This window comes from Hippopotamus amphibius, chromosome 6 (assembly GCF_030028045.1).
Source record: "Hippopotamus amphibius kiboko isolate mHipAmp2 chromosome 6, mHipAmp2.hap2, whole genome shotgun sequence".
NCBI lineage: Eukaryota > Metazoa > Chordata > Mammalia > Artiodactyla > Hippopotamidae > Hippopotamus > Hippopotamus amphibius.
In genome coordinates, this window is record NC_080191.1 from 70,321,276 (window position 1) to 70,336,240 (window position 14,965).

The 14,965-nt window shown below is 42.1% G+C and overlaps 1 protein-coding gene and 1 long non-coding RNA gene across 2 annotated transcripts in view; one reads left to right on the plus strand and one right to left on the minus strand.

Moving 5' to 3' along the window:
- The first annotated feature begins 5,355 nt into the window (after nucleotides 1-5,355).
- Nucleotides 5,356-8,686, plus strand: TPBG (trophoblast glycoprotein). Its single transcript, XM_057740217.1, has 2 exons — nucleotides 5,356-5,514; nucleotides 5,677-8,686. Exon 2 carries the CDS (start codon nucleotides 6,031-6,033, stop codon nucleotides 7,291-7,293), a length of 1,263 nt encoding a protein of 420 aa, XP_057596200.1. The 5' UTR covers nucleotides 5,356-5,514; nucleotides 5,677-6,030; the 3' UTR covers nucleotides 7,294-8,686.
- A 2,167-nt stretch (nucleotides 8,687-10,853) lies between these two features.
- The window catches only part of LOC130856059 (uncharacterized), a 39,503-nt gene continuing 35,391 nt past the window's right edge, over nucleotides 10,854-14,965 (minus strand). The window contains exon 3 of the long non-coding RNA XR_009054420.1: nucleotides 10,854-10,921. This is a non-coding gene — a long non-coding RNA (uncharacterized LOC130856059). The remainder of the gene's footprint in view (nucleotides 10,922-14,965) is intronic.

Here is a 14,965-nt window from a genome sequence, read left to right on the forward strand (position 1 = left end):
AGGTTTTTCCCCTACAAGAATGCCTAGATGGATACTTGAAAGTCATGTGGGAAGCAGCATAATTTTTCATTGTATGATATTGTCCCTCTAACATCTCTGTCCTCTACATACTAAATGCCAGTAGCTCTCTCCAACGATGACAACCAGAAAATGCCTCCAGAAATATCCAAAATGCCCATTAGGGGTAGTGTCACCCTGCTGAGAACCACTGGTCTATATAATCTGTTCCTGTCTTGTCAATCTTTTAATACTGCTTTAGTTTATTTCAACATCCATCACTTGGATCTCCCAATTTCTCCCTGTCCTCAGTCTCTTTGCCTGTAATTTACCACTCAAACAGATCACAAAGGTGATCTTTGTAAAATGCACACCTGATCATGTCATTCCCCTGATGAATATCTTTGGAGGCTCACCAGCTCTACAAGATGAAATCAAACTTTTTCGAATACAGGGCAGTAATCTGATCCCAACCATATTTCAAATCTGACCTTGTACCACTCTCTCCAATGTGTGCTGTGCTCTTCCCCATGTAGTCTCTAGAACTGAACAAGTTCTCTAAGTTCTTTCACCAACTTGCCCATCTTTTGTCTAGCAAATTCCTACTAATAATTTAAAATGCAATTCAGGCATTATTTCCCTGATAAAGTCTTCTGCAATCTCCCCACTCCACCCTGACCCTTGCACTCACTGTATGTTTTATAACTATTAGGTAGTCTGCCTTCACCACTAGACTGTGAGTTATCTGAAGGCAGGGATTTTTGTTGTATCTACATTTGTATCCCAAGAACATCAATTAGGTGCAGGACATACCGTAAGGTCTTAAAAAGGAAAACATTTAAAGTTGAATAATCCTGTAATGTTAACTATCTGGAGAGCTCTGCAGACTGCTATATAATTGTTTTTATTGCCTTTCAATATTTTCTCATCCTTGAAGAATCACATATTTCCATCCAGTTTAATCTTTCCAATTCTACAGCTTTTTAGCTTGTTCTCTTTAGTATTTATTTAATTTTCAATAAATCCTGAAATGTCTTTACTATATTTTTCTTTTACCAGCTCCAACCTCCATTGTACTGACTAATGAAACAAATATGTCCTTTTCAACCCATTCTCTAGTTAATATTTTACTTTAGTTTATATATCTCAGACAAGAAGCTTATTTCTTTCTCAAATGAGTTCAAATCAGCACAAAGTTTTTTTTCATCATTAACAATTAAAAAATATTTTTAATGAATGTATAACTTTTTCCCCCAAATTGACTGTCAGGTTGATTGTTCTGGTTTTAAGTGTTGGTTCATGGTTTTATGACGTGTGCTTGACATTCACCAATGTTTGATTCTGTTTTAGAAATTTTTTAGATTTGAGAGTGTTTTCCTTTATCAATTCTTTTGCTAATTTAAGGCAGAGACCAAAATTAAGTCTTCAATACTCTTGATGTTTGTCCAGGCTGGACCACATGGTTTCTCTCTTCTACTTACTATGAGGGTGGCCATAATCACCCATCATTTTCTTTTTTAATACTACATTATTCCTTGCCTTCCCAGGATTTAGCAGCAATATTTCAAAAATTTACTAATGACTTCCCTTTGGGTCATTAGAAGAAAAATGATTCCTGAAGAAACAATGATTTCTGCAGAGACATATTCCTGGAGGCTACAAAGTGACCTATGAAATACACTAGATTGGTTCTTCTCCATTAGGACATTCAGATCCTTCTTTTATTTTATTTTGGAATGGAAGAATAAATGGGGGAAAATGTACTCTGAAGTTCTCTGTTCTGCTTTAGAGCATGTAAATAGCATCACGCACAGAAAATTTTCAAGCTGTCAGGAGTAAAGCAAGTATGATAATTCTGGATAATTAAATGCTTACAATAATCAAAATAGAACTGATCCTAGTAAGCTTTTCTCACTTGAAGGAAACTTCTTTAAAAGTAGTTACTGATCTTACTGTGTTTCAAAGAGCAGTTAAAAAAAGTGGTAAAGCAAGCCACACTACAGAATATTTTGCAGTCTTTAAAATAAAGAAGAAAGCATATCTATATGTATGGACACAGAATGATATAGGGTTGTTTTAAAACTAAAAAAAATCATGAATAATACATATACTATGATCCCATTCATATAAAAAAATGGCAGCAACAGAAGTAAAATATATACAAAGAGAGAGATTGGAAAGATACACACACTAAACTGCATTCAGTGATCTGCACTGAAAGCTCTGTATGTCTCTTCCACCAGGTTGTGAACTTCTTTGCCACCAGACCAAATACAGGATGCCCAGTTAAACTAGAATTTCAGGTAAAGAATGAATTTCTGTTAAGTAAAAGTACACCCCAAATATTTCATGGGACACATTCATACTAAAAAATCATTCACTGCATCTGAAATTCAAATTAACTGAGTGTCCTGGATTTTTACTTGCCAAATCTGGCAATTCTACTTGAAGGAGACCTTAGACTATTCATTCTTGGACTCCTATCACTAACATAGTTACAGGGATACGGTGGGTGCACAATAAGTGGTGCAAGGGAGAGTAATCAAAGAGAGCATAATGATAACAGGCAATTTTGCTAAGAGTGTTAGATACCTTATCTCAATTCTCATAGAAATACCATAACGTTTTATTAGTGGTCCTATTTTACAGATTAAGAAACAGAGGTATATTGAAGCCACACAATAAGTAAGTGGTGGAGCTAAAAATATCCCCAAATTTCTGAGTCCTGATTCAGCAGCCATAAGCAACTGACAGCTGCAGGCAGGTGGAAGAAAATAAGGAGAAAGAGAACCAGGGGAGCAGCTGTGGTTCTGCCTAAGTGATGCAGAGTAGGACTTGGCACAAACTCCTCGATTTTGCCTAGAGGTGGAATGTGAGATGTATATGAACAGCAGACAAATCTGGGCCTGTCCCCACCTCCACCACACATGAGAACAAGTTATATAATTTATTTCTGCCTCGATTTTCTCCTCTTTAAGGCTGGAGAGGGCCCACCTGAGTAATGATGGGAAGAGCAAATGAGATAATTTCTGTAACGTGATCAATAGAGGGCTTGGCAACTAAAAGACACTGTCAATGCTAGTTATTCTTGGCCCAGAGCCCCAGATTTTTCATTTGTAAAACAGAATAATAATGCAAATAGCAAGACAATAGTACTAATGGTATCTATACTGCCAAGCTGATTTGACAATCTGATGAGAGTATATCTTTTTAAATTTGAAAGTGCTTCTCACTCTCCGTAACAGAGCAGAACCAGAATTAATATTATGCCAGAGCATTACTACGGTTTTTTCTCCCATGAGGAACTAATTTTGCTTAAAAAATAATCATACAGTAAAACTGACTCTTTTTGGTGTAGAAAGTTCTATGAATTTTAACACATGTATAGATTTACATAACCACCACCACCACCACCACCATCAGGATACAGAACATGACTACAGCTTTTCAGATTCCTTTTTCAAAGTGTTTCACATTCATGTTACAAAACACTTAAAAACAAGAAAAAGATTTAGAGAAACGTGCTGAAGAGACAAATAGACAAAACTGGCTTTTTGCACAAAATCCTTGCAGTCTCCAACCCCTCCAGGTCTTGTCTGGGCCATTTTTTCTGTTGTCTGTGCAGACTATCTCTTCCCACAAAAGTAATAAGGAATCAACTTGAGAGTCGGGCCTTTTTTCACACTAAAGGCACATGTCACAGGCACAAACTTTGGCATTCCTAATTCGATCCTTTTTATATTACTAGATCTTAATTTTCCCAACTGTTTTCTCTAATTACCATTTTCTCTCTAAAATGAGCAAGCCTTAAATAACCAGCACCTTCTCATCCTTTCAGGGAAATCATTTGATCGGGAGAAAGGAGATATAGGGTCACTGAGAGAGCAAGGATCGAGTCTTCAAGCCCCCAAACCTCTCCTATGTAACATATCCCCCCTATACTCAATCATCCTGAGACTCCTTTCCCAACTTCAGCCCCACCGTTCCCTGCCTAACTGGCGCCTCCTGGGGCGTTAGACTTTGGTACCAAACTTCTGCTCTCCCCGGGCGGCCTCCCTCTCAACCCCACCCTTTGAGCTCTCCCAGCTTAAGTGACTTGCGCCGACACACCGCTGCCACATCTGGTGAGGGGACGGGTCCACTTTCCTGGTGACTCACGTCCTTGCTATTTGCCTTTTGTTTCTAAGACGCTTTGGCTGCCGTCTTCTTCCTTCTGGTTTTAATTTGGGGAGGAGAAAAGCTAATGAATCAACAGGGAATCTCTTCTCCACCCATCTTTTTCTCCCCTTCTTCTTAAAGTTGGCTCTCTCCCTTCACAAATTCCGTAACTATCCGAGAAGTGTGGGGGCGGGACAGGTGGGGAAGCGTTAATTACACCTAAATTCGAAGTTGGCAGTCTAACGTATCGCTTTGGTGGGAAGACTTTCTGAAACTCCCTTTCAGGCTGCTGGGTGTTTTACTGCCGCCACTGTGCAATTTCAGCTCACTTCTTTGCGCTGCTGCTTCGCGCTGCTGTCACCCCTAAATCTACCTGGTTACTGCCATTAAGTGCCCGAATCTGGGCGAATTCCACGAGATTTACCAGCGGTTTTGTTCCAGTCCAAGGTAAAATCCAGTATGCAAAATGAGGAACCACCAAAGGATGCCGGGGAAGGGGGAGAAAAAGGGATTCCCTCACCTTTCCCCGCACAGTCCTCGTCAGTTTCCACCAGGAGGAGGCGCGCAGCCCAGATCCCCCCTCGTCTCCTGTCTTCAATCCCAATACCGTGGGCGGCCGAGGCTGGCCGCGCGGTCGGAGCAGCTCCGCCGGTCGGCCTGGCCCTCCCCCGCCCCCCGGGTTGGTTTTTCCCAGCTGCGGAGGTTGGGCCAGGGGCTGGGGTGCGAGGACAGTCGGTGCCCGCAGCGCAGAGCGGGGAAGTCGCCCGCGACTCTGCTGGGGCTGGAAGTTGCCTCCGGAGGTGGCGGGCGAGGAGGTGAGCGGTGGGGAGCAGGCGGAGAAGGCGAGAACCGGGAGGCGGCTCTGGGGCCCCTCCCCATCCTCAGGCAGGAGAGTAGCGCAGGTCTGGGGTCCCACCAACGCTTTGTTCGCGGGCTCTCCCCTCCCTTTTGGAGATGACTTGAACGCCCTCAGATCCGAGGGGCTGGCGGGGAGCCGGGCTGCGGTGGGGGGGGCGCCAGCCTTACGCTCCTCCACTTAATCCGAGAGGGTACTAAAAGAAATCAAACGACTCCTGTAACCTGAAACTTCCCTCTCCTCCAAACCTGGCCCTGGAGGAGAGGTCCGGCCGGGGGCGGAGACCCCGGAAGGCAGGTCGTCTGCGGAGGCGGTGGGGGAAGGAGCTGCGAGAGTGTGAAGTTTTGTCGGGAGGCGCTGGGGATTAAGCGAGAAGTTAGACGCGGGGGACGAGTCTGATCGCGAAAGGAGGAGGGCGGGAGCTGGCAGGGTATATATAGTAGGGGCCGGGGCAGAAGGAAGACTTTGCGCTCCGCGTCTCTGGTCGCGCGCCCCTCTCCCGGGTAAGGATGTGCGTGGCGCTGGAGGAGGCGAGGCCCGGACGGGCTTTTGGAGGGCGATCTTGGGTACCGAGTGGGGACGACTTGGCTTGCAGAGGCCTGTTCCTGCAACTCGGGGAGCTGCGGGCGCCGCCACTCCTCACGCTTCTCTCCTGCTCATCCCAGGTCGCGCAGCGGATCCTGGATCCTGCGTGAAGCGCCAACAAAAGAGGCGAGGAGGTGCCACCCGGGGGCGGCGGCTGGAAGAGGAGCGGGAGGAGGAGCGCGGAGCCAAGCGTCCCGACCCGCCGTGCGTACTTTCTGGAGGGAAGGGGCGGGGGATTCGGCCCCGGGAGGGGGACGCCCAGTGGCGAGGGGGTTAGCCAAGTTCCGGCAGCGGCGGCTGCGGCCCTCCTCCGTCCCCACGAGAGGAAAGTTTTCTCCAGACGCTTCCGGCCGGCCCGCGCCCTCCGGGCCCAGCCTCCCGAACCTTCGGAGCGGGCGGCGTCCCAGCCCAGCTCCGGGGAGACCCGAGCCGCGATGCCTGGGGGGTGCTCCCGGGGCCCCGCCGCCGGGGACGGGCGGCTGCGGCTGGCGCGGCTGGCGCTGGTCCTGCTGGGCTGGGTCTCCTCGTCCTCCCTCCCTTCCTCGGCGTCCTCCTCCACCTCCTCGGCGTCGTTCCCGGCCTCCGCGGCGTCCGCCCTGCCCCCGCTGCCGGGCCGATGCCCCCCGCCGTGCGAGTGCTCCGAGGCGGCGCGCACCGTCAAGTGCGTGAACCGCGACCTGACCGAGGTGCCCGCGGACCTGCCCCCCTATGTGCGCACCCTCTTCCTCACCGGCAATCAGCTGGCCGTGCTCCCCGCCGGCGCCTTCGCCCGCCGGCCGCCGCTGGCCGAGCTGGCCGCGCTCAACCTCAGCGGCAGCCGCCTGGGGAAGGTGCGCGCCGGCGCCTTCGAGCATCTGCCCAGCCTGCGCCAGCTCGACCTCAGCCACAACCCACTGGTCGAACTCAGCCCCTTCGCTTTCTCGGGCAGCAACGCCAGCGACGCGGCCCCCAGCCCCTTGGTGGAACTGATGGTGAACCGCATGATACCCCCGGAGGCCGGGCAGCAGAACTGGAGCTCTGAGGCTGTTGTGGCGGCGGCCCTGCGAGCGGGCCACGAGCTGCGCGGGCTGCGCCGCCTGGAGCTGGCCAGCAACCACCTCCTCTACCTGCCCCGCGACGTCCTGGCCCAGCTGCCCGGCCTCAGGCACCTGGACCTGCGCAACAACTCGCTCGTGAGCCTCACCTACGTGTCCTTCCGCAACCTGACACACCTCGAAAGCCTCCACCTGGAGGACAATGCCCTCAAGGTCCTGCACAACGGCACCCTGGCAGAGTTGCAAAGCCTGCCCCACGTCAGGGTCTTCCTGGATGACAATCCCTGGGTCTGTGACTGCCACATGGCGGACATGGTGGCCTGGCTCAAGGAGACAGAGGTAGTGCAGGGTAAAGCCAGGCTCACCTGTGCATTTCCGGAAAAAATGAGGAATCGGGTCCTCTTGGAACTCAACAGCTCCGACCTGGACTGTGACCCTATCCTCCCTCCATCCCTGCAGACGTCTTATGTCTTCCTGGGCATTGTTTTAGCCCTGATAGGTGCCATTTTCCTGCTGGTTTTGTATCTGAACCGCAAAGGGATAAAAAAGTGGATGCATAACATCAGAGATGCCTGCAGGGATCACATGGAAGGGTATCATTACAGATATGAAATCAATGCGGACCCCAGGTTAACAAACCTCAGTTCTAATTCAGATGTCTGAGAACCGCGCGAGGACAGGACAAGGACAACTATGCATGAGATGTAGACTTAAGCTTTATCCCGTCCTAGGCTTGCTCCACCTCCACCCTCCACTGTAACCGCCACTGACCTTGACTGAAAGCAGTGAAGGGAATTTGCTCCCTTCTTATGTAAAGTTTCTTGGTGTGTTCTCTGTTACTGTAAGACGATGAACAACTGTGCATAGTGTTTTATCCTCTTCCTTTTCTGGGAATTCAACACGTGTGGAGGGATGTTTTTAAATTGCAGCATGAACATGGCCTCCTGGCTGTCTGTTTCTCTTAGTACAGTTCAAGGTGTAGCAAGTGTATTCCCACAGCATTCAACAAAAGCTGCCTCAACTTTTTTGAGAAAAAGACTTATTTCATAAATATCAGTTTTATCCTCATGTACCAAAACTGTGGAGAGAATGATTGCATTCCATAAACTGCCTGCAGACCTTAGCAAGCTCTTCAAAGTAACTCCGCAGTAAACAGGAGTCCCTGCATCCGAGAGCATGCTTACATTTTACTGTTCTGCATATTACAAAAAATAACTTGCAACTTCAGATAACTTCTTTGACAAGTTACTTTTTTGATTGCAGTTTATATGAAACTGTGCTGAAGTTTTTTTATAAACTGCATTGACATCTAACAAACTAAATTGTTAAAAAAAATCAATAAAGATTCTTAAAAGAATTACAGTTGTGTTCAAGTTTGCTATTTGAACAAAGGATTAGGGGCAATGATACTGAATGGTCTTCGTCCTGATGATAATTAAGGTATTGGTTATTATAGTTGACAATGATACGGGAACAATGTCTTAGACTTTGGAGATAGTTTTGAGATGGTGGATCCTTTCAGGATTTACACAGAGAATCTGAATATTCATGTGACAGTTAATGCTATTCATTAAACAATTTTGTAAAACCATTATAAAGTTGGTAGGAGGGAAGAGTTCTGTATGATAAACAGTTCACAGTTTTGGGGGGCTTTTTCTAAACTAAGTTGTTAAGATAACAAAATTATTTACGTAATAATACTCGATTTGAAATTGTTCTGTGGATTTTTAGAGCTGAGTATGAAACAAATATACTGAAAATAAATGTATGAAAGTGAAGTGTCGTAAGACAGAATGTTCTAAAATAAAAGATTTAAAAATGTAAAATTAAAAATTTCTAAGATCATAACGTAAATTGGAACTTAGATTTTCTTGAGAATATATTTTTTAAAATGCTTAAAATGGAACATATAGGGTTGATACTTTGATTATCAGAGACTCTGCTAAGGTGTTTAAAAAATTGTCATGGTAGGATATGAATTTGAGGAAATAACCAAAGAGAACTGTCTATGTTTATAAATAAGTGTCTCAACTAATCATAATTTCTTATGTTCAGTTCAGTATTTAAGAATTTGGGGACATTTTGACTTTAGCTAAACTCTATGTTAGTATATACACCAATTATGAAGAATAAATCACATTTAGGTGTAAATAAAAGCAATCAGTTAATCAAGTGATATTGTCAATAATAGATAAGATTTTCTTTTTCTCAGAGTGTATTATTTGCCAAGTAAGCTTAAAAGTAAATTCCATTAATCTCTATAAACTCTTATATAAAGTGACTTGAATTTAATTTAGCCATTATTGCTTCAAGTGCAGGTAAACTTGTGTCAGTAAGTCTTAGGGCCCTTCTTTCCCTTTAAAATGATCGTGTTCTGGACTGTTTTATATTTGAAATAAAATTTAGTTTTCATACTTTTATAAATGAAATAGGATTAGATAGTACTGTAGTTCTAGAAATCTTTCTTAGAATAGAAAAATAGAACCTTTTCCATCTTTGAGTTAAATTCAGAAGTTTTCAAAATAGAGCTAAAAATATCTGAATCTGTTCCATGTTTAGATTAGATTAGACAGACAGAATATGATGTTTTAACTATATTGTTTCCTAAGGCTCATTTTATGAAATTGTATTCATTATTTTGGGGTTATACTTCAGATCCTATAATTACCTAAGAAAAGGTTAAATATATGGTACTTAATATCCCATTAAACATTTTAAGTGTTCACCAGGAATTCATAGGGTGGCCAGCTGCCATTATTTCCTAAGGATGATGCCAAAAAATAGCGAAAACATCTAATAAATAAAAGCACACCATCTTAGGAATAAACTGCCAATGGACTTCCATGGGTAAGTCTGCTGATATCATAGAAAACAACAAATTGTAATATTTATAGAGTCTCTGTTCAGAAGAATTATTTCTCCTTCATCATGTGATAATCTAACAGTTTAAAAACTGAGCTTTATCTAAGATCCAGGAAAGCAGTAGATTTGTCAGTCTAGCTTTTCTTATCATCAGCCACTGAAGCAGAATCTGTGACACAGTGAAGTCGAGCTTTTGCCCATTAGGTGATGGCTTTTTTGAAGCTTATGACTTCTTGCTTCTTTTTCATCCCCTTGCTTCTTCCTTTGTATAAACTTCCCAATTTACTATCATATTACTGCTTGCTATTCCCCAATACATGGCAATAGACATTCTTAAGGTAAAAAAAAAAATTACTGTTTGAAAACAATTGCTATTGTGTAGTCATAATACTCTAAGTCTGTAAGCTTATGAGGCATTCTGAATTTCTTGGCAGATAGGTGCTATATAAATTCAATAAGGATTATAGGCAAAAGGAAAATGAAAATATCATCACTTTAAGTGCATGTGTTTTAAACACTGTTCCTTAGTACCAGTATGCATTATTGATCCTAGAAACCTACAAGTAACCCATTTTTTAAAATTTACTTTGATTGGTGATACATCTCATTACTCAGCCTAGCAAGGGTTTCAGCAGCAAACACCCTTCATTTATCCTTTACAAGTTTCATTTGAAGAAAGTTAGAAAAATACTTAAAAATTTAAGCACTCGATAAATCCCTCAATTGTAAAAGCTATTAAAATGTCCAATAAATTTCAATTTAAAGTGGCAGAAATTTAGGCTAATACAGCTATTTGACCCTGAACTGTAACTGCCCCACCCCTCTTCAGTGTTACAGTTCAGTTTGCAGCATGAATAAATGTATCACCAGTTTTGCTGCCCCATGTGATTTAGTGGTGACCCATGAGGCACATGTATACCTTATAACAGATAGATTTTTCTTATAAAATAAGGAGTCTTTGAAGCACATTCGATAGAAAGAAGAGCTACTTAAATTGATACTATTGATAATTGACAAGATTTTCTTTTTTTTTTTTTTCCCAGAGGTGGGGAAAGGATTGGTTGAAATAAATGGTAAATCCTTTTAAAATACCTTGATTGGCAGCAAATGTGGATTATGCTAACCTCAGTATTTAACCAGAAATAAGTTACACCTTTGTTTTCTGTCTTTTTAATTAATATGGGTGGGAGAAAAGAAGGTCCTAAATGAACTGTGATTGTTTCCTTAGGGATTCTGTTTGACTCTGTCCCTTTTGCACTAATATTCCAAATACGAGGCTTACCTTCTTGAGGACATCAGAGGCTTGGCAGCTCTAGTTTGGGCACCTTCTCTATCATTTCTACTGGTTTGCAAGTTAAAGCCAATTTGTCCCGTGCTTTCTTCCTGCTCCAAAATCCATTCAGTCATCCAGCCTTCAGAGAGCAACACCCTACAGTGAAGAAAGACATTTTTCAGATGAGATTCAAGTTTCACTCTTACACTTGTGCATGGAGTTTTCACAGTAAAGGAGACGGAAGGAGGAAATTATATTTGTAGATCATATATGAAAAAAACCTCGATGATGTCTTTCTAAAATCTTTCAGTAATACTGCAGCACTGTGCTAGAAATAATTAAAGAAAATATATTTTGTATTGTCCAGGTGATCCAGTCTTTTAGGAGGAGAAAACAGCTCCGTGAGGATGTTTTGTACAGGTATTTTTCCATCCCTAGAAATATTTGATTAAAAATGAAGACTGATTTTATGTTGTGTTTTATCTTAAAACATTTTAGCAGCTCTTTGTCATGAGTTAGAAAAAACAATCTAGATTTAAAAAAATATTTACTGTATGATTTATGTATTTTTGACAAGAATAAGAATCCTTAGTATTTCAAAATTGGATGGGGTCTTAAATGTGTCAAGCCCAGTTTCCCATTCTACGAATGAAAACCTGATAATTGTGACATATCATTGTTATATAGCAACAACCAGGACTAGATCTCAGGGTTCCAGACTCCCATTCTAGTTCTTTTTTTGCCACATGGTGGTATTGCTAATTACCCTACCTTGAGACCTTTGAAATTCTCATGTCTAATTTTAAAAAGGCAATTGATGTGAATTTGTTTTATTGTTTTTGGTTTGCACTCAAAGATTCACTATATTTGTTTAAATTTCACTTTCAGTGCATTCAAAAAATTAGTTTTAGACTTCTGAATATACTTAAATATGTTTGAAATAATTTTGTCATAGCAATCTTATTATTATAAAGCTCCTCTGAGTCCACAGTATGATAGGAAAAACTTTGGAAACTTAACGGTGATACTTCTTTGGGAGAGAAAAAGAAAACTCTGGAAAGCTGTGCTAGCCTGTGTAATTCTATCTTAAAAGATGAGTTAGCTCAGCTGGTGAGAACACCAAACAAACAAGACCAAGTTCACAGCCATGAAGTCAGTCAGTCACCAGGTGAGACAGTCAGCTTTGCATACTCTGCTATGCTCTCCCGGCACGCACCCGCTCCAGGTGCAGGCTACCACCCATCCTCTGAGGACCAAGACCAAACAGAATACAGATCGATGCAAATTCATCATCACCCCAGAAAACCTGTGCACGGACAGGCCAAACCCAGGCAGCCCTGCTGCTGCTGTGCCAGTTCACTGTCTTTACATATACAGGAGCGAGCTCATGACAGTCCCTGTGTCCTGTAGCACGCATGCCACAGGTCTCAAAAGGTTTCACATCTTAGGCGAATTCTGAGAAAAATCTATCGTTGGTGCCTTTTCATGTGTCACGTGGGAAATTCATTAGGTTTGCTTGGCTATTGAAAATGAAAATGTGGTGTAAGATTCAGGATCAGGTTTACTATGTCACAAACCTGTATGTAGGTGTTTATAAAAACAGAAATGCAGTATAAGCTAACATTTCCTGATAACAGGATTGGACTGGTGGTTCCCATTTGAACTCGGTGGATGTAAGGATACGTTTGCTCATAAGGAAGCTAAAGCTTAAAATATAACCAACTCTAATATTTTTGTGTGTGTGTGAAAAGTAAATATTTGAGAATATGTTTTCAAGAACCTGAGGATATTACCAAGATAGGCTTTTTTAAAGTGGAAGTTGACAGTTCTCCTGGCCTCTCTTTTCCCCTGCTGCAGTCCTATTTGTACAATTTTGTGTTTTCTTCCCCTAAAGAAAATCATGATACATAACATTTCAAGGTGACAGCTGGACACAGGAGAATTGGACTGACTGAAACATCAGATCAGTCGATTTACAAATGTACCTTTTTGTGTGTGATGCAGATTCTCTGAGTTTGACAATACAGCTAGTTAAATGTCTTCAAGGAGGACTTTAATCTTTCAATTAGACACATGCTGTAGTTATTCTTATAGATCATGGCAAACACATGGCTATTAAACATTTAAAGGACATATTTTTAAATTAACTCATGATTCTTGTAGAATTTTTAAAAATACAGGGGGGACAAACACCACAAATAATCCTATCACTAAGGAAAAAGCGCCTAAATGTTGAGATAAACTGCTTTCTGTTGGTATCACATTGTACCTGGCCTTTTCTCTTACAACGTTGTGACCATCCCTCACTATCATTAAAAATTATTTTAATAGTTTAAAAGTTTAAAGTATTGCAGACAGTCACATATTTTACACTTATAGGATGTTTCTTGCTAATGTTCTAATAAGCATTGTTGTATCTGCCTGTGTTTCTACATTTTTCCCTTAGATACCTGAATGAGAATTACTGCAGCAGAAGGTAATCTTTTTCTTCTAAACTAAAAATATTTTTGATGTCTATTTAAGAATATTAAATGTAGAACAGCATTGTTCACTATAAGTTTTAAGAGTCTCACGTCAGATTTCTTACAGAATACTGAATAGTGTGTGGATAGGATTTTGAACAGAAAGAAACTTTAAGTTGGTAATTAACTTGTCACTGTTTTTGATCCACAAATCTCCACTCTGTTAAAATACCAAAATTAGAGGCTAGCTAAGTCCATAGCCCAGTTATAAGAGAGAAAGAGAGTGTGTGTGTGTGTGTGTGTGTGTGTGTGTGTGTGTGTGTCTGTGTGTGTTGCAGGATTGGGAGAGGTGGTATGGGGTGTGGAAGAACATCTGGGAAACTAGTTACAAGTTAGCAAGCAGTTTTAAAGACAAACGTATGTTTTCCTGAATTCTGCTCGCTTTTTAGATGATTTGTGTGTTCTTAGAATTAATTTAGGTTCATACATGTGATTTAATTGTGCTAATCTTACTGTTAATTTGCTTTAAAATTTCAGTGAAGTCCTATGAACCATTTATTCAGTTCACTCAATAGATATTTATTCAATGCTTTCTTTATACCAGACACTTGTTGCACTGGATTAAAAAATGAGTTTCTGACATAAAATTGCTTCTGATCCAGTAGAGAGGATAAATAATGATAACAGCTAACATTTTATTGAGTTCTTAGTATGAATCAGATACTAGGCAAAACCCTTCACGTGTAAGATCTTATTCTCATTGGAAGATAAAATTGAGACTTAGAGATGCTAGGTGACTTGCCCAAGAACAACTAGGTAACAGTGATCAGATGTGGGATTTTTGTTTTTGTTTTTGTCTGTTTCCAGGACCTGTGCTGGCAACTCCCTTTGGGAGCGACAAGATGTGAATGACTTTGTTATAGGGTAGAACGTGATAAAACACTGCCAGAGATTTAAACTGTGTGATACAGGGTTCAAAGCAGGGAGAGAGTTTGTCTGATTGGAAGATTCAGGAAAGGGTTCATGGAGGCGTTGGCTTTTAAGATGGTCTTGAGGCAGGGCCGATAGAGACAGTGGTAGAAGAGAAAATGCAGAACAGGGCACAAGCAAAGAGAATGGAGGCAATTAAAGACCAAGTGTGTTCTGGGAACAACAGCATCTGAAGCATGCTGTTTATCAAGGAGAACAGTGGAGACTGAGACTAGAAAGAACTGTAGCTGTGATCAACAGTTTCTATTTAATTCAGTGGACAGTGGGGGAACTATCAAAGGTCTGTGAACAGGGGGTGATATGCATAGATGTGATTGTCACCTAGTGGGTGAGGTCCACACCCCCTCCCCAAATAAGTCTGGATATCAAGCCTAATGACACCACACATGCATCAAGAGGGTATGAAAAGGTTGATTATTCCCATATGGGATTTTCTGGGAGGGCAGGGCTTGGCTTTGTTTTTCATTGTGATTAGGGGGTGGGACTAGAGTGAGAGTTGGGGTTTTTGTTGTTTTAACTACCCAGCAGGTGCCAAGGGGTGAAGCTCATGGGCCTTCTTCTGGGCTTGTCCGAATGTGGTGCAAAAAGGGGGGGGGGATGGGCTTGAAAGCTGTCAGTACTCAGACATCACAGATGAAGTCAGATTCAATTATAATTCACCACTGATATTTGATTGATGATGTGCTATGTCTCATTTCATTGATATTAAACTTCTTTAAGTAAGCTGTTATGGCTCTCTTAGGCTTAC

What these genes read in the sequence shown, in the direction of transcription:
- TPBG (XM_057740217.1), top strand. Translation starts at nt 6,031, where the DNA reads ATGCCTGGGGGGTGCTCCCGGGGCCCCGCCGCCGGGGACGGGCGGCTG.